The 17266-nt window shown below is 34.9% G+C and overlaps 1 protein-coding gene across 1 annotated transcript in view; it reads right to left on the reverse strand.

Annotated features, from left to right (window-relative positions):
* Window positions 1–17266, reverse strand: part of LOC128211427 (uncharacterized) — a 112916-nt gene that overhangs the window by 13783 nt on the left and 81867 nt on the right. The window contains exons 31-35 of the mRNA XM_052916206.1: window positions 16923–17043; window positions 16106–16294; window positions 12069–12139; window positions 7371–8508; window positions 3254–3952 (exon numbers count right to left, since the gene is read on the reverse strand). Of these exons, the coding sequence (XP_052772166.1) occupies window positions 3254–3952; window positions 7371–8508; window positions 12069–12139; window positions 16106–16294; window positions 16923–17043 (2218 nt within the window). The remainder of the gene's footprint in view (window positions 1–3253; window positions 3953–7370; window positions 8509–12068; window positions 12140–16105; window positions 16295–16922; window positions 17044–17266) is intronic.

Genomic DNA, 17266 nt, shown 5'->3' on the forward strand with positions numbered 1-17266 from the left:
TTATTCAGAATTGTGCGTAATGTAGATAAGATCAATTCAAGGTTATTATAAATAAATAAAAGAAGGAAAATCAGTCTTTGATTTATACAAGAGGGCCATGATGGCCCTAAATCGCTCACCTGAGTAAAAGAGTTTAACCTTTGTTATTAGTATAGCTTGTTTCTCAAAGAATATTGAACAAGAGCTGTCAAAGTATGTGACAAATGCCCCCCAATGTGACATTGATCTATGAACAAGTACATAAAAAGTTGATCTTGCCTTTATGTGTCAAATACATATTGCAAGTTATATTAAATTGCCTCTGAGCATAGAAAAAAAAACCCAATCATACTTAATGACAGCCAACACTCTTTATGTCCTCATATTCAGCATTCCATTGTGAATAAACACTTAGTGTATCTTTCACCTTAGAGGTAGGGACATGGGTCTTGCACACGACATGTTGTCTTGGTATGTCGAAAACATATGGCAAGTCATTTTAAAATCTGTCCATATAAGAGAAAGTCACAGCACGGACACGACAGCCTATATTTCCCTTCAGGTTGCCATGGCAACCAGAGTTCTGCATGGAATTAATTTTTTTGAACAATTTTGAAAAAGCACCAACCAAGGATCATTCCTATGAAGTTTCATCAAAATTGTCCAAGCGGTTTAGGAGAAGAAGATGATTGTAACCAATTGTTGACACTTTTCCTTTAGGTTGCCATGTCAACCAGAATTCTACATGGAATTAATTTCTTTGAACAATTTTCAAAAAAGCACCAACCAAGGATCATTCCTATGAAGTTTCATCAAAATTGTCAAAGAGGTTTAGGAGAAGAAGATGATTATAACCAATTGTTGACATTTTCCTTTAGGTTGCCATGGCAACCGGGCCAAACAAAATTATGTGAACAAATTTAAGAGAGGTCCATGCAAGGACACTTCAAACCAAATTTGTTGAAGATCTATCAAGGGGTTCATGCGAAGAAAATGTTAAGTTTTTTTTACTAATTTTAGCTCTGGTGGCCCTTAAAAGGGGCCAAACAAAATTATTTGAAAAGACCTGACAGAGGCCCATGCTAGGATGCTTCAGACTTGAAGATCCATCAAGCAGTTAATAAGATCAAGTTGTTTAAAGGTTTTTCTATTTTTTGCTCTGGTGACCCCTAAAAGGGGCCAAACAAAACCATTTGAACAAAGTTGAGAGAGGACCATGTAAGGATGCTACATATCAAGTATGGAGTCATTCTGACATTTACTTTCAGAGGAAAAGATGTTTAAGTGACAAGACAATGTAAAAACAAATGACCCCTGAGCAAGGCCAATTTGACCCCGGGACAATAATTTGAATACCTTTGGTGTAGGTCCACTAGGTAACACTATATACCAAATATGAAAGCTCTAGGTCTTATATTTTGGAGAAGAGGATTTTTAAAGTTTTATTATATAAGACTATATAAAAACAAATAACTTTCAGGGCGGGGCCAATTTTGACCCTGTGGCAATAATTTGAACAACTTTGATAGAGGTCCACAAGATGATGTTGTATACCAAATATCTAAGCTCCTGGCCTTACGGTTCTGGAGAAGAATATTTTTAAAGATTTACTATATAACACTACGTAAAAACAAGGACCCCCTAGGCGGGGTCAATTTTGACCCTGTGGCAATAATTTGAACAAATCTGGTAGAGGTCCACTAGATGATGCTGTATACCAAATATCTAAGCCCTGGGCCTTACAGTTTGGGAGAAGAAGATTTTTAAAGATTTACTATATAACACTATGTAATAAAACTAGTGACCCCTGGGGCGGGGCCATTTTTGACCCCAGGAGAATAATTTGAACAAATTTTGTAGAGGACCACTACATGATGACACATACCAATTTTCAAGGTTCTAGGCCTTGTGGTTTTTGAGAAGAAGATTTTTAAAGTTTTCCCTATATAAGTCTATGTAAAACAAGTGACCCCCGGGACGGGGCCATTTTTGACACCAGGGGGATAGTTTTAACAATTTTGGTAGAGGACCACTAGATGATACTATATACCAAATATTAAGGCTCTATGCCTTGTGGTTTTGGAGAAGAAGATTTTTAAAGTTTTTCCTTTCCGTTGCCATGGCAACCAGAGTTCTGCATGGAATTCAATTCTTTGAACAATTTTCAAAGGGGACCACCCAAGGAACATTCCTGTGAAGTTTGGATGAAATTGGCTAAGCGATTTATGAGGAGATGTCGTTTAAAGTAAAAGTTTACGGACGGACAGACGGCAGACGGACGGACGCTGGACAAATTGTGATCACAAAAGCTCACCTTGTCACTATGTGACAGGTGAGCTAAAAACCGAATAGCAAGCCTTACGTGATACATATATACTGTGGTGACGTCATAACATTGTTTTACTGCTTTTAAATAGAAAACATATTTCATCAATATATTATCATATTTATGTCCCTGGTATTTTAAATAATAAACTTGTTGCACATAATGTTAATGCTCGGCAGAGTTTGCAAAGTATCAATCTGTGCAACTTGTTTAACACTTTCAATTAACAAACACTTTTAATTGTGTACTCTGACCTTTGAATGTGTCTTGTGACCTTGACCTTTGAGGTATGGAGCCGGTTCAAGGTTACAGCACATTGTCTCAATAAGGACAACATATGTACTAAGTTATATGGTAATCCATCAAGTTATAGCCCGGACACGAACTGTTACAGACAGACAGACAAACAGACTGACGTACGGACGAAGTGCATTCCTTAAATCCCTTCCCTACTCGTGACGGGGGATTTACACACCCACGAGTTTATTTCCTTGTAAATGTAAAATGCAATCCTTTACTTCTAGTCGTATGTGAATTGTTTATCACCACATTCTATTTGGGCAAACAGTGTGCCGGCGGCACACTGTTTGCCCAAATAGAATGTGGTGATAAACAATTCACATACGACTAGAAGTAAAGGATTGCAGTGCGGAAAAAACATACTATTTATAATATCTAAGGGCACTGTGCCCTTAGATATTATAAATAGTATGTTTCCTCCGCACTGCAAACTGGCACATGTAGATATGTAAATGCACAATAATAATTTATCTCTCTTGACATTTTATTCAATTCACACACTGTCATATTATTCTGAATTTAATTAACAAAGATAATTTAATATATTCATATATATTGACACGGGTATGTAATACAATTCAAATCTATTAGTGTCAACAAAAAGTTCTGGACATTGATAGAAGGGAAATAAATAGAAGCTTTACATACCTTTTCCAAGAAGCACAGTGGTGACCTTTCTCAGCTGCGCATCTTTAGACATTTCAGCGAAAATGTGAGTGTATGCTGTCTGTAAATCAGCTACCTTTTCTTTACTTTCTTTGTACTTTAGATTGCAAGGTAGTATCACATGCAATATGGCCTTGTACTTTGAGCCACAGCCGCCTGTTGCAATCACATTGCCAGTTGTGTTATTAAGTAATTGTTTATAGCGGACTTCTTCAAAATAAGATGTGTTTGCATTTACTTTGCCTTGAATATGTTTGGTTAATTTGCGAGGTCTTCCCTTTTCATCAATGGTTAAAACCACTGCATCCGTATCTACAGCAGATAAATCTCCATGCAGTATTTCCAATTTATGGAAAGGTTCATTTATCAAAGCGACAGTTGTGTGATTTTCTTCCTTGAATTTCAAATGCATACCACTGTTTTCATTATCTGAACTATGTCTAGGCTTCAGTTTCAAACTTGATTTAAGCGACATGGGCTTATTGAGCTCATATTGAGGATATCTATTTTCATCAACAGTTTGCTGGAGATTGCAAAATTCATCTTGTATACTTTTAACGACATCTGCTTTGATATCAACAAAATGGATATCCTTTAATTTTGCTCCTGTCATTCTGCTAAAATCGAAGACAGCCTGTCTATATTCGACAACGCAAAGATGAAGTGGAACACCAAATATTGCTGAAGGAAAGAACAGAAAACTGCAATTGTGTTGTAAAGAATATTGTCAACAACATGCATGCTTTTTTAATATTAAACACCTTCATCTTTAAAAACTTGCTGAACAATTTCTATGACTTTATTTTGAACTCCCCCCCCCCCAACATTTTCCATTATAAATGGAGAAGTTATTGTAAAAATGCTCAAGTGAGAGTGATGAACCCTGCATAAGTAACACGATGATAGGCTATAGGATAAAAGTATATTTACTTATAAGATTTTAAGATGTAATACTGTTTTATCCCCAATCACTAAAAATCTGTTTAGAACTATATAATTCACAATATCCTTTGCTTTAAAGGGGCGTTACGCTGTATGATCAAATAGGGAAAAAGAAGGTTATTGTCGAAAACTTACATAAACTTGGTATCGATGTGTACAATGCATTGAAACTTACTAACTGAAGTACCTCATAGTTTCCACTAATTTTTTTTCGCAATTTTTTCGTATTTTTCCATTAAAAAAGATTACTAGGTATGTGTACCTAGAAGAATTCATTCCCTATGCATGATTGGCTAATCAATGTTATCATGTGATATTACCAAGTTAGGTATATAGCTTAAATATTCCACCCATTTAAGGTAAGCCTTCGTAGCCCAGTGGATACGACACTGGACTGCAATTTTTGCCACACCAGTCGAACCTGGTCTCCGTCTCATTTTTTTTCTTCTAACATTTTGGTATTTTTATTACAATTATGATATCAAAGAGTATTACATTTTATTTAATAATTGTCCTGAGCTGATTCGTAACAGAAAAAGCTTTTTTTGGTGCCAATATGGTGCACAGACCCTATATATATATATATATATATAGGTATATATGCCAGAATATATGCACTATTCTATTTTGCCATTGTATGTCTTTTTAACAATTATGAGTATGAAGATCAATATATATGAGGACGATCTAAAATAAATATGATTATTATCATATAGAAAATATGCTTTATTATAGTCGTCCAAATATACATTAACAAGAACACTGAAAATAGTATGGCGCAAAAGTTACAGTGGTCTGAAAAAGGTCCCTAACGTAGACTCAGTGCACATCTGATGCGTTGGAATGACCGTAACAGCATTAATGACGTCTCCTTCAAACTGAAGACACCTTTTTACAGTAAAACAACTGATGCTTATAAATGCACCAGTCAATTGTAACCACGGCCCCCCGAGGACACTTTGGCTTTCGGTCCAGCCAACCCTGGCTAAAATCCACGCCCTGCGGGGATGAACTGATGGTGAAATCCTGGCCAATTGCCCCTGCACCCAAGGGACCTTAGGTCAGGCCCATTCCCCGCTATATTTTGCGCCAAGACAAAACCACTGCATTCACCCAGCACTGCAGGGCCACCTGAAAGGTAAAAACATGGCCCATGTCCCCTGCTATCCCCGGTATACCCCCGGACCTGGGATGCCGTGGTTACAATTGCCTGGTGCATTATATCTATATCATTTTCTTTTACTTTACAACTCAAAGACATGGTGACCAGATAAGTCTCGTGCTACCTGAGTGACCTATAAATGCATTCTAGATTCAGGCACCAACAGTTTATTTAGTTATGGTTTGCGAAATTTCACTTAATATTAAGTATCATAATAACTGGTTATCTAGGTAAGAAAACCTTGTTAAAAATGTACCTTGTAACCAATATTCGAACACAGTCGGATTCGAACCTTATCAGAGGTGTTTGAAATAGTTACTGAAATGTTTTTATTAGTGTAAAACGTTGCAATGCAATGAAACCATGTTTTCAAAGATTGACAGAAGAACTTCAGCCTGTGTTGTGAGAATTATAATTAAGTTGATTTGTTGTGTGTATGTATAAGAACATGCCAAATTGGTTAGAGGATATACACAGAAGACAGGAAGCATGCATAAGAGTGGAAATAAGTATTAAAGGGAAAGGTTAATTAATTAATAAAGATGATTATGTTACTTTGTCATGACACATATAGATATTGTTATCATCAGTGATTTTAGTAAATCATCAAACTCTGGTGCTGGAAAATGAAAAGGATTTAAAGGAACTTCAAAAATATTTGGATTTTGATATAGTTTTAAACTTTGTTGTAAATAATTCATTTTACTTAATATCATTATGAAAAATTAAAAGCTGCCAAGATATGTGAACCCTGACTAAAGTTATTCAGTTTAACCATTCTTCTATTTTTAGTTACAATGGCCTTGACCTTGACCATAGAAGCCCTATATGCAATCCCATGAAAGGTATCCATAAACTCTTCCTATATACCAAGTTTGGTCAAGATATGTGAACCCTGACTAAAGTTATTCAGTTTCAACCATTCTTCTATTTTTAGAAACAGTTACCTTGACCTTCACCCTAGAAGCCCTATATGCAATCCAATGAAAGGTCTCCATAAACTCTTCCTATTATACCAAGCTGGGTCAAGATATGTCAACCATAACTAAAGTAATTCAGTTTCAACCGTTTTTTCTATTTTTAGTAACAGTGACCTTGACCTTGACTCTAGGGACCCCAAATGCAATCCCATGAAAGGTATCCATAAACTCTTCCTATGGACTAAGTTTGGTCAAGATATGTCAACCCTTACTGAAATTATTCAGATTCATAGATGAGCTTGACGCCACCTGGCTGCCCGCCTGTCTGACTATGTGAAAACCTAGTTAAAAAAAAAAAAAAGTAAAAAAAAAATGAGTCGGACACCGGGTTCGAACTGGTGTCGCCAAAATTGCAGTCCAGTGTTGTATCCACTGTGCTATGAAGGTTTACCCTAAAGATTTAGAATATTTAAGGTATATAACCGACTTGGTAATATCAGGTGATAACATGGATTAGCCAATCACACATAAGAATGAATTATACTAGGTATAAATACCCAGTTATCTTTTTAATGGAAAAATACCAAAAATACTGCAAAAAATAAATTAATTGTAAACCATGTGGTACTTTAGTTAGTTAGTTTCAAAGCATTGTACACATCAATACTAAGTTTATGTCGGTTTTCAACAATTTTCTCTTTTTTCGCTATTTCAACATATGGTGTATAGCCCCTTTAACATACCATAGGTGAGATTTTCATATTACACTGAAATATACATTTTTATATTTGAAAACACTTAACCGGTCAGAAACGGCATGAATACGGCTTTATTTCTAAGGGTTTTCTCGCCTCTACAAACTGGTTGGGTAATATTTTTGAATACCTTGAAAGCGGGTAAAACAGACATTATATGCAATAGTAATGATTTGTTCATAAATCATAAAGGGTAGGTTTTCCAACTAAAAAAATGTTCACATTTATTAAAAAAATATAGTATTCAGTACACAGTATGTCTGTTAATAAATAAAGCAAATTTTCACCCCCAAATTAATAGAATAAAAAATCCCACTTACCAGAACTTATTGCAGGCAAGGCAATGGACTTCATCCCTTTGTCTGCGGCAATTTGTAAACTGCTCATGATTGCTTCATACAACTTCTGACAACACATTTTTTTTCCGTCAGACTGATTAGAATAATCACTCCATCTTGGTCCAACGGTATGTATAACACATTCATATGGAAGGTTTCCAGCACTCGTGCTCACTGCACAACCTACAGGTATACTCCCATGTTTTGTAATACATTCTTCGCTTTCTTTAGTTAACTGATAGCCTGCCTTTCTAGCGATGGCTCTTGCAACTCCTCCTCCATGTTGAAGCTGTTCGTTGGCTGCATTAACAATACAATCAACATCTAACTTGAGGATGTCTCCCTCATACACATGGACATCAATTTTCTCCTTTGTTTGGAATATTTTCTTCAATTTCCCACTTTCAAAATGCACCCCGCCACTAGCACTAGCCTTGTTTGATTCGGCATTATTGGAACTATCATCGGTATGGCGTTTTCGTCCAGGTCTCCCTGTTGGTTTCACTTCAGAGGGTTTCCCATCTAAAAGCTCACGAATTTTGTTCCCCACGTGTTTGATGTGTTCATATTTTTCAACAAGTACAACAATTAATTGTTTCTCGGGCACATATGCACATTCACATGTTACAGTTCTTTCAAGATCTTGACAAACCTCTTGCGCTTTTTGTGTTTGATATGTTTCAATAAAGAACTCTCTACTTCCTCCAAAATTCTTTGAATCTGTTATACGTTTCAAATATTCTTCCAACTCTTTGTACTTTTCCAAAACAAGATTTGGTATGCTTACAGTTACCTTACCAGTAGCAGAATCACACTCGACTATTCCTCCGTCTGTCTTTAAATGCTCGATACTTTCCTTCTTCTTCGTGCTGAAAACATCTAATATGTTTTCACTAACAGCCTCCATTTTGATATGCTTAGTCGTGTAGTAAGTTTTTGCCATTTCAACCAACTCTAAAGCAAATTTTGTTTTGCATTCGAATGAAATTGTTTTATCTTTATTTGCTTTGAAAGTGATTATAGGCTTTTTAAAGTGTGATTTAAATGTTTCAATCTGTTCAGTGGACTCAATTTCCTTGACCTCTTTTGTAGGTAAGCTAAACTCATATTTCATTAGCACCTAAAAGAGAAAAAAAGGAAAATGTTGTTAATTTCTAATTTTCACAGTTAGCAGCCTCAGCAAAGACATGTACAGAGGAAATGCCATATCATCTTAATAAAAAAAATTGCAACAATAAAAAAACAAGAGCTGTCATAGGACAGCGCGTTCAACAATATGCGCTTTGTCTTAGAAATGAATACAATAATGTTGTAATAGGAGCCAGTAAAAAGCAATTAAAAGAGTCAAATTAAAAAGAAAACAAGAAACCCTGCGATTGACAAAACAAGATTTTCAATGATTTCCAGAACTACAGGGGTTGTTATGAGGTTCATTTTAAACTGCTTTTCCTATTTTTAAAAACAATGACCTTGAACTTGACCCTATCGGCCCCAAAACCAATCACATGGAAGTTCTCCGTACACTTTCTTACATATCAAATTTAGTGACAATATGTCAACGCTAAGTAAAGTTATTTAAGTACCGAACGATTATCTATTTTAGTTACAGTGACCTTGAACCTAGGGGCCCCAAATGCAATCCCTTGAAAGTTCTCCATAAACTCTTCCTAAACACCAGGTTTGGTCGGAGTATGTCAACCCTTACTTAAGTTATTCAGTATTAACCATTTTTAATCCCTGTTTGAAAACCAGGTTAAAACAAGCATTTTCAGTGAAAAAATATCCCCCGCCAACGATGGCTTGTTTGTGCTTGATGGCTTGTTTGTGCTTGAAGGTTAAAAAAAATCTCAGAAAGAATAAGATAAGCACATTGGTTTATCCCTTTCCGAGCCAAATTATAAAATATCGACCGGGACTACTTTATGATAAAAAAAATTAACGAAATAAATCAGAGGGATGATTAAATAAAACTGTCTTTTCCGAAACTGCTTACTCTGAAACATCAATCATTGCAAAATAGTACTCAATAGTTGAGATAAAAATGTAGCCGTAGAAATTCACCGAAGAAGTTCATTGTAGGATGTTGGTTCATAAAACATTCAAGTTTCATTAAATTCTAGCAGCTAGTTACTGAGAAACGGCTGCAAACAATGATTTTTTAATAAATCAAGGGCAATAACTCTAAGGAAAATTGACCAATCCAAAAGAAAAATAGACAGGCATCATCACAGTATGTTGGTTCTTATTTATTCCAAGTGTCATGATATTCTACCAGCTAGTTGCATAGAAAAGGCTGCAAACATGGATCTTTTAATAAATCAAGGGCAAATAACTCATATAGAAATTACACAATCCAAAATATAAATAAACAGGCATCATCGCAGTATGTTGGTTCATATTTATTTCAAGTTTCAAGAATTTCTACCAACTAGTTATTGAGAAATGGCTGTAAATGAGAGTTTTTCAAAAAATCAAGGGCAATAACTCCAAGTACAATTGACCAATCCAAAAAAAAAATGAACAGGTATCATCCCAGTATAGTAATTCATATTTATTTTAAGTTTCATGAAATTCTGCCAACTAGTGACTGAGAAATGGCTGTGAATGTGCATTTTTCAAAAAATCAAGGGCAATAACCTAAGGAAAATTGACCAATCAATTTTTTTTGGACGGGCATCATTCCAGTATAGGGGTTCATATTTATTTTAAGTTTCATGAAATTCTACCGGCTAGTTACGGAGAAAACGCAGGTGATGGACGGACGGACGGAAGGAAAGACGGAAGGACGGACAGACAACGCCATTGGGGATAAAAATAAAAATGTCCCGGTCAAAAGAAAAAAATGTCAATCAAGGGCCATAATCTTTTTAATCAAATGAATAAATGGTATATGAGTTATTAATAAAAGTCGCAATCAGGGGCCATGATTTGTATTAAAGATGGTGTGGAGTTTTGTTACTTTATTGTGTGATGGTCCTGAACAACTGTGTCAAGTTATAAGTTAATTGAATGAAAGGTGCTGGAGTAATAAGTGAAAATGCCAACCTGTCCTAAGGCTTCAAACCAAAAGTCTACTAAATGCAATACTCTATATGCCTGGTTTCAATTATGCAAAGGGCAAAATAAAACCCCAGAGGCACAACCACATATGCTGGTTAACAGTTCTCTCAAGTTTCATGACTCTGGCGGAAGTATATATGCAAGTTAAAAGAGGTGACACAGGATTTAGGATTTATATGCAAGTTTAAACTAAGGCAAAGGCCATAACTCTACTCTTACAGAGACGCAAAGGCCATAACTCTACTCTTACAGAGACAGCCACACACTTGACTGCACTACTACACCTGCTGGTTAACACTCCTTTAAAGTTTCATTGATCCGGCCCTCATACTTGGAGATACATGTGAAACGAGATTGCATGCTCTTAAGGCCATATATTTTTTTACACAGTCAAAGGGCCATAATCTGTACTTAGGTCAAGGGACAAACAAAACCCCACACACAATTTCACAAGCTAAGTAACACTCCTGTAAAATATGTAAATATATTGCCACCCTCCCCCTTTCAGTGGGGGCATAAAAAACATCCTGACTGATATTATTCATATTTAAACTTGTTCTAGGTTCAATTCAACAAATATTCGAACCAGCCTTCAACATATTTTCTATAGTCCAACAAGTATTCTAATATTTGTACCAGTGAACAACTTTTTTAAACTTTAATTTCAATTCTCATTTCACTGTTAGAAGTTATAATCCAAAAAATTAAGACACATTCTACATTTATATCTATCTTTAACAAGAGACATATGCCCCCTGAGTGCCGCTTAGTCAGAAATATGTGAAAGATTGAATAAAGGTAATTCAATTAAGAAGAAATGCCTTGATTACAAATAATCACACAATGTTGTCGCGAGACTGTTGACTGTGACCTTTGACCTACTGAACCCATCACAAATAGAGGTCATCTAGTGTTTACAAGATTGCTGACTATGACCTTTGACCTACTGTAACCAACAAAAATAGAGGTCATCTAGTGTTTACAAGATTGCTGACTATGGCCTTTGACCTACTGAACCCAACAAAAATAGAGGTCATCTAGTGTTTACAAGATAACTGACTTTGACCTTTGACCTACTGAACCCAACAAATATAGAGGTCATCTAGTGTTCATAAGATTGCTGACTATGACCTTTGACCTACTGAACCCAACAAAAATAGAGGTCATCTAGTGTTCATAAGATTGCTGACTATGACCTTTGGCATATTGACTCAAAATTTAAAAAGTTATCAACTGGACAAAGCCAACCCACCACTTATGCTAGGTCAAATAGTTCTCGACTTGGTCTACTGACCGACCTACAGCCAGACATTTTTCAAATTATCACCCCTTTTTTCAAAAGAGGCATAGCAAGAGCACCACAGAGCGACCTCCAGCACACATCCGTTATTACACAATCAGAAGTGGGTATAACTCAATAATTATGAAAGCCAGAGTTATTGGCCTTTCTATGTATGTGTGTTTGGTCTCTGGCAACATGTATACCAAGTTTCATTTGAATATCTTGGCTTAAATGTAATCAAGTTGTAAATAAATCAAAGTAACAAACTTTGCTGACATGTGGTTTCTTAAGCGCCCAAATTTTGTTCTATAAAGACAAAATAACAAGAATCTACTTACCTCTGCCGGGTGTTTTTCTATTTGATACTGAAAGGTTTGGTTTTGTGCATGTTTAACCACATCATCTGCATCTGTAATGTATTGTGTTATAATGGAGGTGAAACCATACAGCAGAGCAATGATATTTAAGGATTTAAATTTGACATGTTGCATTTTATTGGGGTATGGTATACAATGGGGCTGTTCAAAATGGGAAGAGTCCGAAGGACTCCACCAGCATTTTAAGAATTTTAATACTTATATTTACAGTTATTTAAATCTACATTTCTGCTAAAATAAATTGATTATTCAAGAGCATTTTCTCTTTTTTCTTTCTCTCATTGTTCTCAATGGTGGGTAAATTAGAACAACTATCGTAACCTAATTTTATACGACAATGAATACACAGATAAAATAGTTCCTTATTTACATGTTTATTTTCTATATTTTCAAGGTCAAGTATATTATAAATATGTATTTATTATAAATATGTATTTATTATAAATATGTATTATAACTGTATTACAACTAGAAAAATACATCTTGAGTTATGAAAAATTAACAATAACAAGAAAACAAGAGCTGTCACAGAGACTGCGCGCTCGACTATTACGCCGCTGTTCAGTGTAAGGATTGAAAAGTTTTGGCGAAACATGGATCACTGTAAAATTAGATTAGATTTCAATGCAATACATTATGCATTTGCTGAGATATTAACATGAATGTGGTTACATGGAACATCTTAAGCAGAATTTCTAAGTCCAATAAAAAAGGGCCGTTATTTGCAAAATACAGTAATCTAACTTGGTTATTCAAGACGGTTGGGTGGTTAAGTACCATGTCTTAAGTCTCAATGCAATACATGAGTAGTTGCTGAGATATTAACCATGTGTGCTAACATGCAAAACCTTCACCAGTATTTCTAAGTCACATAATAAAGGGGGCAAAAATGATAAAATATAAAAGATAGAGTTATCTTTCCTGATTAATTAAGAAGGTTGAATAGTTTGGAGCCTGTGTATTAAGTTTCAATGCAATACATGATGTATTCGAATTTATATGTCAAATAATAAAGGCCCATAATTTGCATTATATTCAAAAAAGTTTTATCTAACTTCATTAATTTAGTAGGTTAGATAGTTGGAAATAAATATCTAAAGTTCCAATGCAATACATGATGTATTTGCTGAGATATTGATTTAATGTGGTAACATGCAAAACCGTAACCAGAATTTTTAAGTTGAATAATAAAGGGATTTTTTTTTTGCATTAAATGCAAACTAGAGTTATCTAACTTGGGTAATTAAGTAAGTAGGATGGTTGAAAACCATTGTATAAAGTCTCAAAGCAATACATCAAGTAGTTGCAGAGAAGTTAACCTATGTGTGTTTACATGCAAAACCTTAACCAGAATTTCTAAGTCAAATAATAAAGGCCCATTTAATTCAAATAAGTGTTATCTAACTTCATTAATTTAGTAGGTTAGATAGTTGGGAATACATATCTAAAGTTTCAATGCAATACATGATGTATTTGCTGAGATAATGACTTAAAGGTGCTTACATGCAAAACCTTAACCAAAGTGTGACGTCAATGCCGACACTTGGGTGAGTAGTATAGCTCTCCATATTCTTCGAATAGTCGAGCTAACAACAAAAATATTGCCACCAACAAAGTTCTCATTATATCTCGTGATATTAATACCCCATACTAGCGTTTGTTAAGTAAAGAGTTTTCAAATTGGAGAGAAATTCCAGTCAATTTACTTGTTGAGCGTTATTTTGAAGAATCAGTTGGCGTATGAATGATGTTGTAATACGGTGTTGGACAAATCAGCAAGTGCATTGTCATTTCTTTGGAAGTAAACAGTCAATGAGAATGAAACGTCTCTGTGGAAATGACAGTGGCGGTGGGTAGGGTAACGTGATTTTTCGCGGAAGGAGAGCCAGAGGACGCGAAAAGATTTAGTGTTGAACTGAGCTCTTTCTTCTGAATGTTGCTGGGTGCACTACAGTATGTTTTTTTTTTTCATTTCCTCAATTTCGTGTTTTGTCAGATGCTTTATTTTTACCAAATGTCAATTCCGAATAAGTCTTTACCATTGTAATTTAATATTTCTTCAACTGTTCCATCCATCATGAAATCATCTACATTAAAATCAATCAAATTATCGTTGCTTATTTTGTTTTAACTGATTTAAAAGGATTACAGTTTTGCATGTTGCCAATAATTTTACTACCATTTCATTGAAAAAAATAGTTCCGTAGTAAATATGCCCCCCCCCCCCATTAGTATTATTGCGCCCAATGACAGGACAGAAGTATCGAACAAATGCACGTGATTTCGATGGGAACTGCCATTGCACTTTATACAGATATAATGTGAAATTGATAAACAACAACCATCTTTAAGAAAAGAAGTGTTAATGTAAATATATCATGATACAAAGCCACTATACACCATTACAAATTAATCCTGTCATATTAACCTGAAGATACCATAGCAGAGTTTGACGCTGACCCCTGCAGGCAGCTCAAATGACGTATTTCATTCTTAAAACCAGATTTCCAATTTTGAAAACCTGGTTATTATATTAAAACGTCAATCAAGAGTAATAATTTGTACTTAGGGTTAATATGGAGTTAAGTTACCTAATGTAAAGATGGCTGTTTATAATTGTGTGAAGTATTTAGTCAATTGAATATAGGGTAAAGATGTTAATAATATAAATCCTAACTTGCCCGTAAACTTAAACCTGCCCTAAAACTTAAACCTAAGGGGCCATAATTTGTATTTAGGATACTATTTTAGTTATGTAACCTTACTGTGTAATACTCCTTAACAACTGTGTGAAGTTGAGTTGAATGAGGGGTATTGGAATTATGAGTGAAAATGCCAACTTGCCTTAAAACTTACAGGAAGTAACCCATCATCAAAAATGTTTGAAATATTTTTGTGGTACTGTGTATGGACTGCTTTTAGGAACTAAATACATCTTAACAATAAAAACAAGTCTTTATGACCTCTTGAGCACCATGTTTTCAGGAATATTTTGACAATTGAATAAAATTATGCATATGACCAAAATGCCAGCTGATTTGACCTGATAATCTCAACATCAACAGGGGTCATCTACTGGTCATGCCAAACTACCACATCATGTATGAGGACTGTCCTTGCATGCGTTGTCAAGTAACCACTCAGGCAAGATTTTCAATATCTATTTCATTACGGCCTCGACCTTTGGACACAATGAGTCCAATATCTACTGTTCAGGCCCAGTCTCCATGTGAAATTTGATGTCTATCATGAGGTCCATGCATTGTGGAGTTATCACTCAACAGTCTTTTCGTGTAAAAGATTTCTGTGACATTGACCTTTGACCCGATGACATCAAAATGAATAGGGGTCATCTACTGGTCATGCTCCACCTCAAGGTTAAGTTTCAGGACAATAGGCATTTTCGAGTTATGGCTCAAACAAACTTCACAAGGACAAATATTGTGTTACCCTTGTATACTTCGTACAGAAAGAATAAATTATATTAAGCACAGCCTAAAAATGTCTCCTCTCCCATATGGGGGAAACATAACAAAGCAATATGGAAATCTTTGTTTTGAGTACTTAATTTAATTGTTATAGTGGTCTTACCACATGGGTATTTAAATGTGAGTCGTATTTCTAAATAGAATTAGAGATATATTTTAACTGTCACTGAAATTTAGCTTTTCTAAAATAAACAATAATTTTCAATATTTTTCTACAGCAGAAATATAATCATTATAGTTGCACCGCATACTGAATAATTCTTAACAATTTCTTGTAAATGCACTTCGGAACAATACCATTTCCATCAATGTAGAGCTTTTTCAATTGTCAATCTGACTGGTTTGTTTTACCCTTTCAAGAATATTTCAAAACAAATAATGGTGCACATATAAGTGTCATAACATTTGAGGGCCATTCAACAAGAGGGCCAGGATGTGACCCTTTTATTTGTAAATGAATACCTTTAAAAGTCATATTTTTTAATGTACAATGCAGAAAAATAACCGAACCTTGTGGCGTATCGAATGACAAGGTTGCTGACAGCATTCCCGGACAAAAATGTAATTCAAACTTCTTTTCCGGTACAAATTTCTTCAAGTTGAACATCACTTCCTCTTCTGTCTCAGTTGGCAGTATGCCCTTCACCAAAACAAGCATTGCTACTTCGTCAGTTTCAAGAAAACGCTGGGGATCCCAACCTGTATGGATAAATATTGCAAATAAGATGTAATAAACAATTGCCAGAGAGATATAATTCTAAAACAATCTTTGTACTGTTATAGTGACCAAATTGAATTACAAGACTTAATCATTTTCACATTAACCCTTTTCAAAGAAGAGAAATGAAATTTCAGTTTCAACTGCATGACACGAAAGGGATTGACATTGTGTATTCATTTTGGCGAGAGTAATGAATGCTTAGTGGATCAACATTTTATGCACTCAGTGAACAGTGAGCTCCTCTTATTATTATTTTATTTGTTCATTGAAACAAGTGTTATAATGTTTCTAAAAGATAAAATACTAAAGTTGCGCATCTTATGGTGGCATGGAAACTGTTTAAAAGGCAGTCAACAGTCTCAATCAAACTCAGATACAGCTGCATTTTGTGTATGCACCTCAATGTTTAAAATTCATTCAAACAGAGGGTTGCAATTATTCAAAAGGAAAATTAAGTTGAAACTATTGCCTATTCACAAACAGTAAGCACTTATCATATGTAGACAAGGCAGAGTGAATAAAATGGTCAATCACAATAATCTGATGACAATAACGTTGGACGTTACATGCTCAAGAATACTTATAAGAGCAGACAAAGTTAAATACCTTTCAAAATGTTACCCCTGTAACGGTTGCTGCCACTGTTGCTAGACGCACTATTTATTGCAGACAATGGGGGACGAGGAGGTGGTCTTGTTTCTTGTGTCATACCTTTCTCTTCTTTACTCTGAACATCAAACTTATGTTTTTAATATTTTTGGCAGAATAAAATGAGGCAGAAAATCATTAATTTTTATCAAAGAAAACAATCTACCTTAGCCTTTAAACATTATTTTGAATTTAAATTAATTGGCTTTCAAGTGGCAGTCAATTGAATCTTATGAAATTGACCTAGTACAAACTTAAATATTTCATCCAACCATTCAAATTTATGCTCATTATAACAACAA

The sequence above is a fragment of the Mya arenaria genome, chromosome 12 (assembly GCF_026914265.1).
Source record: "Mya arenaria isolate MELC-2E11 chromosome 12, ASM2691426v1".
In the NCBI taxonomy this organism is placed as follows: Eukaryota; Metazoa; Mollusca; class Bivalvia; order Myida; family Myidae; genus Mya; species Mya arenaria.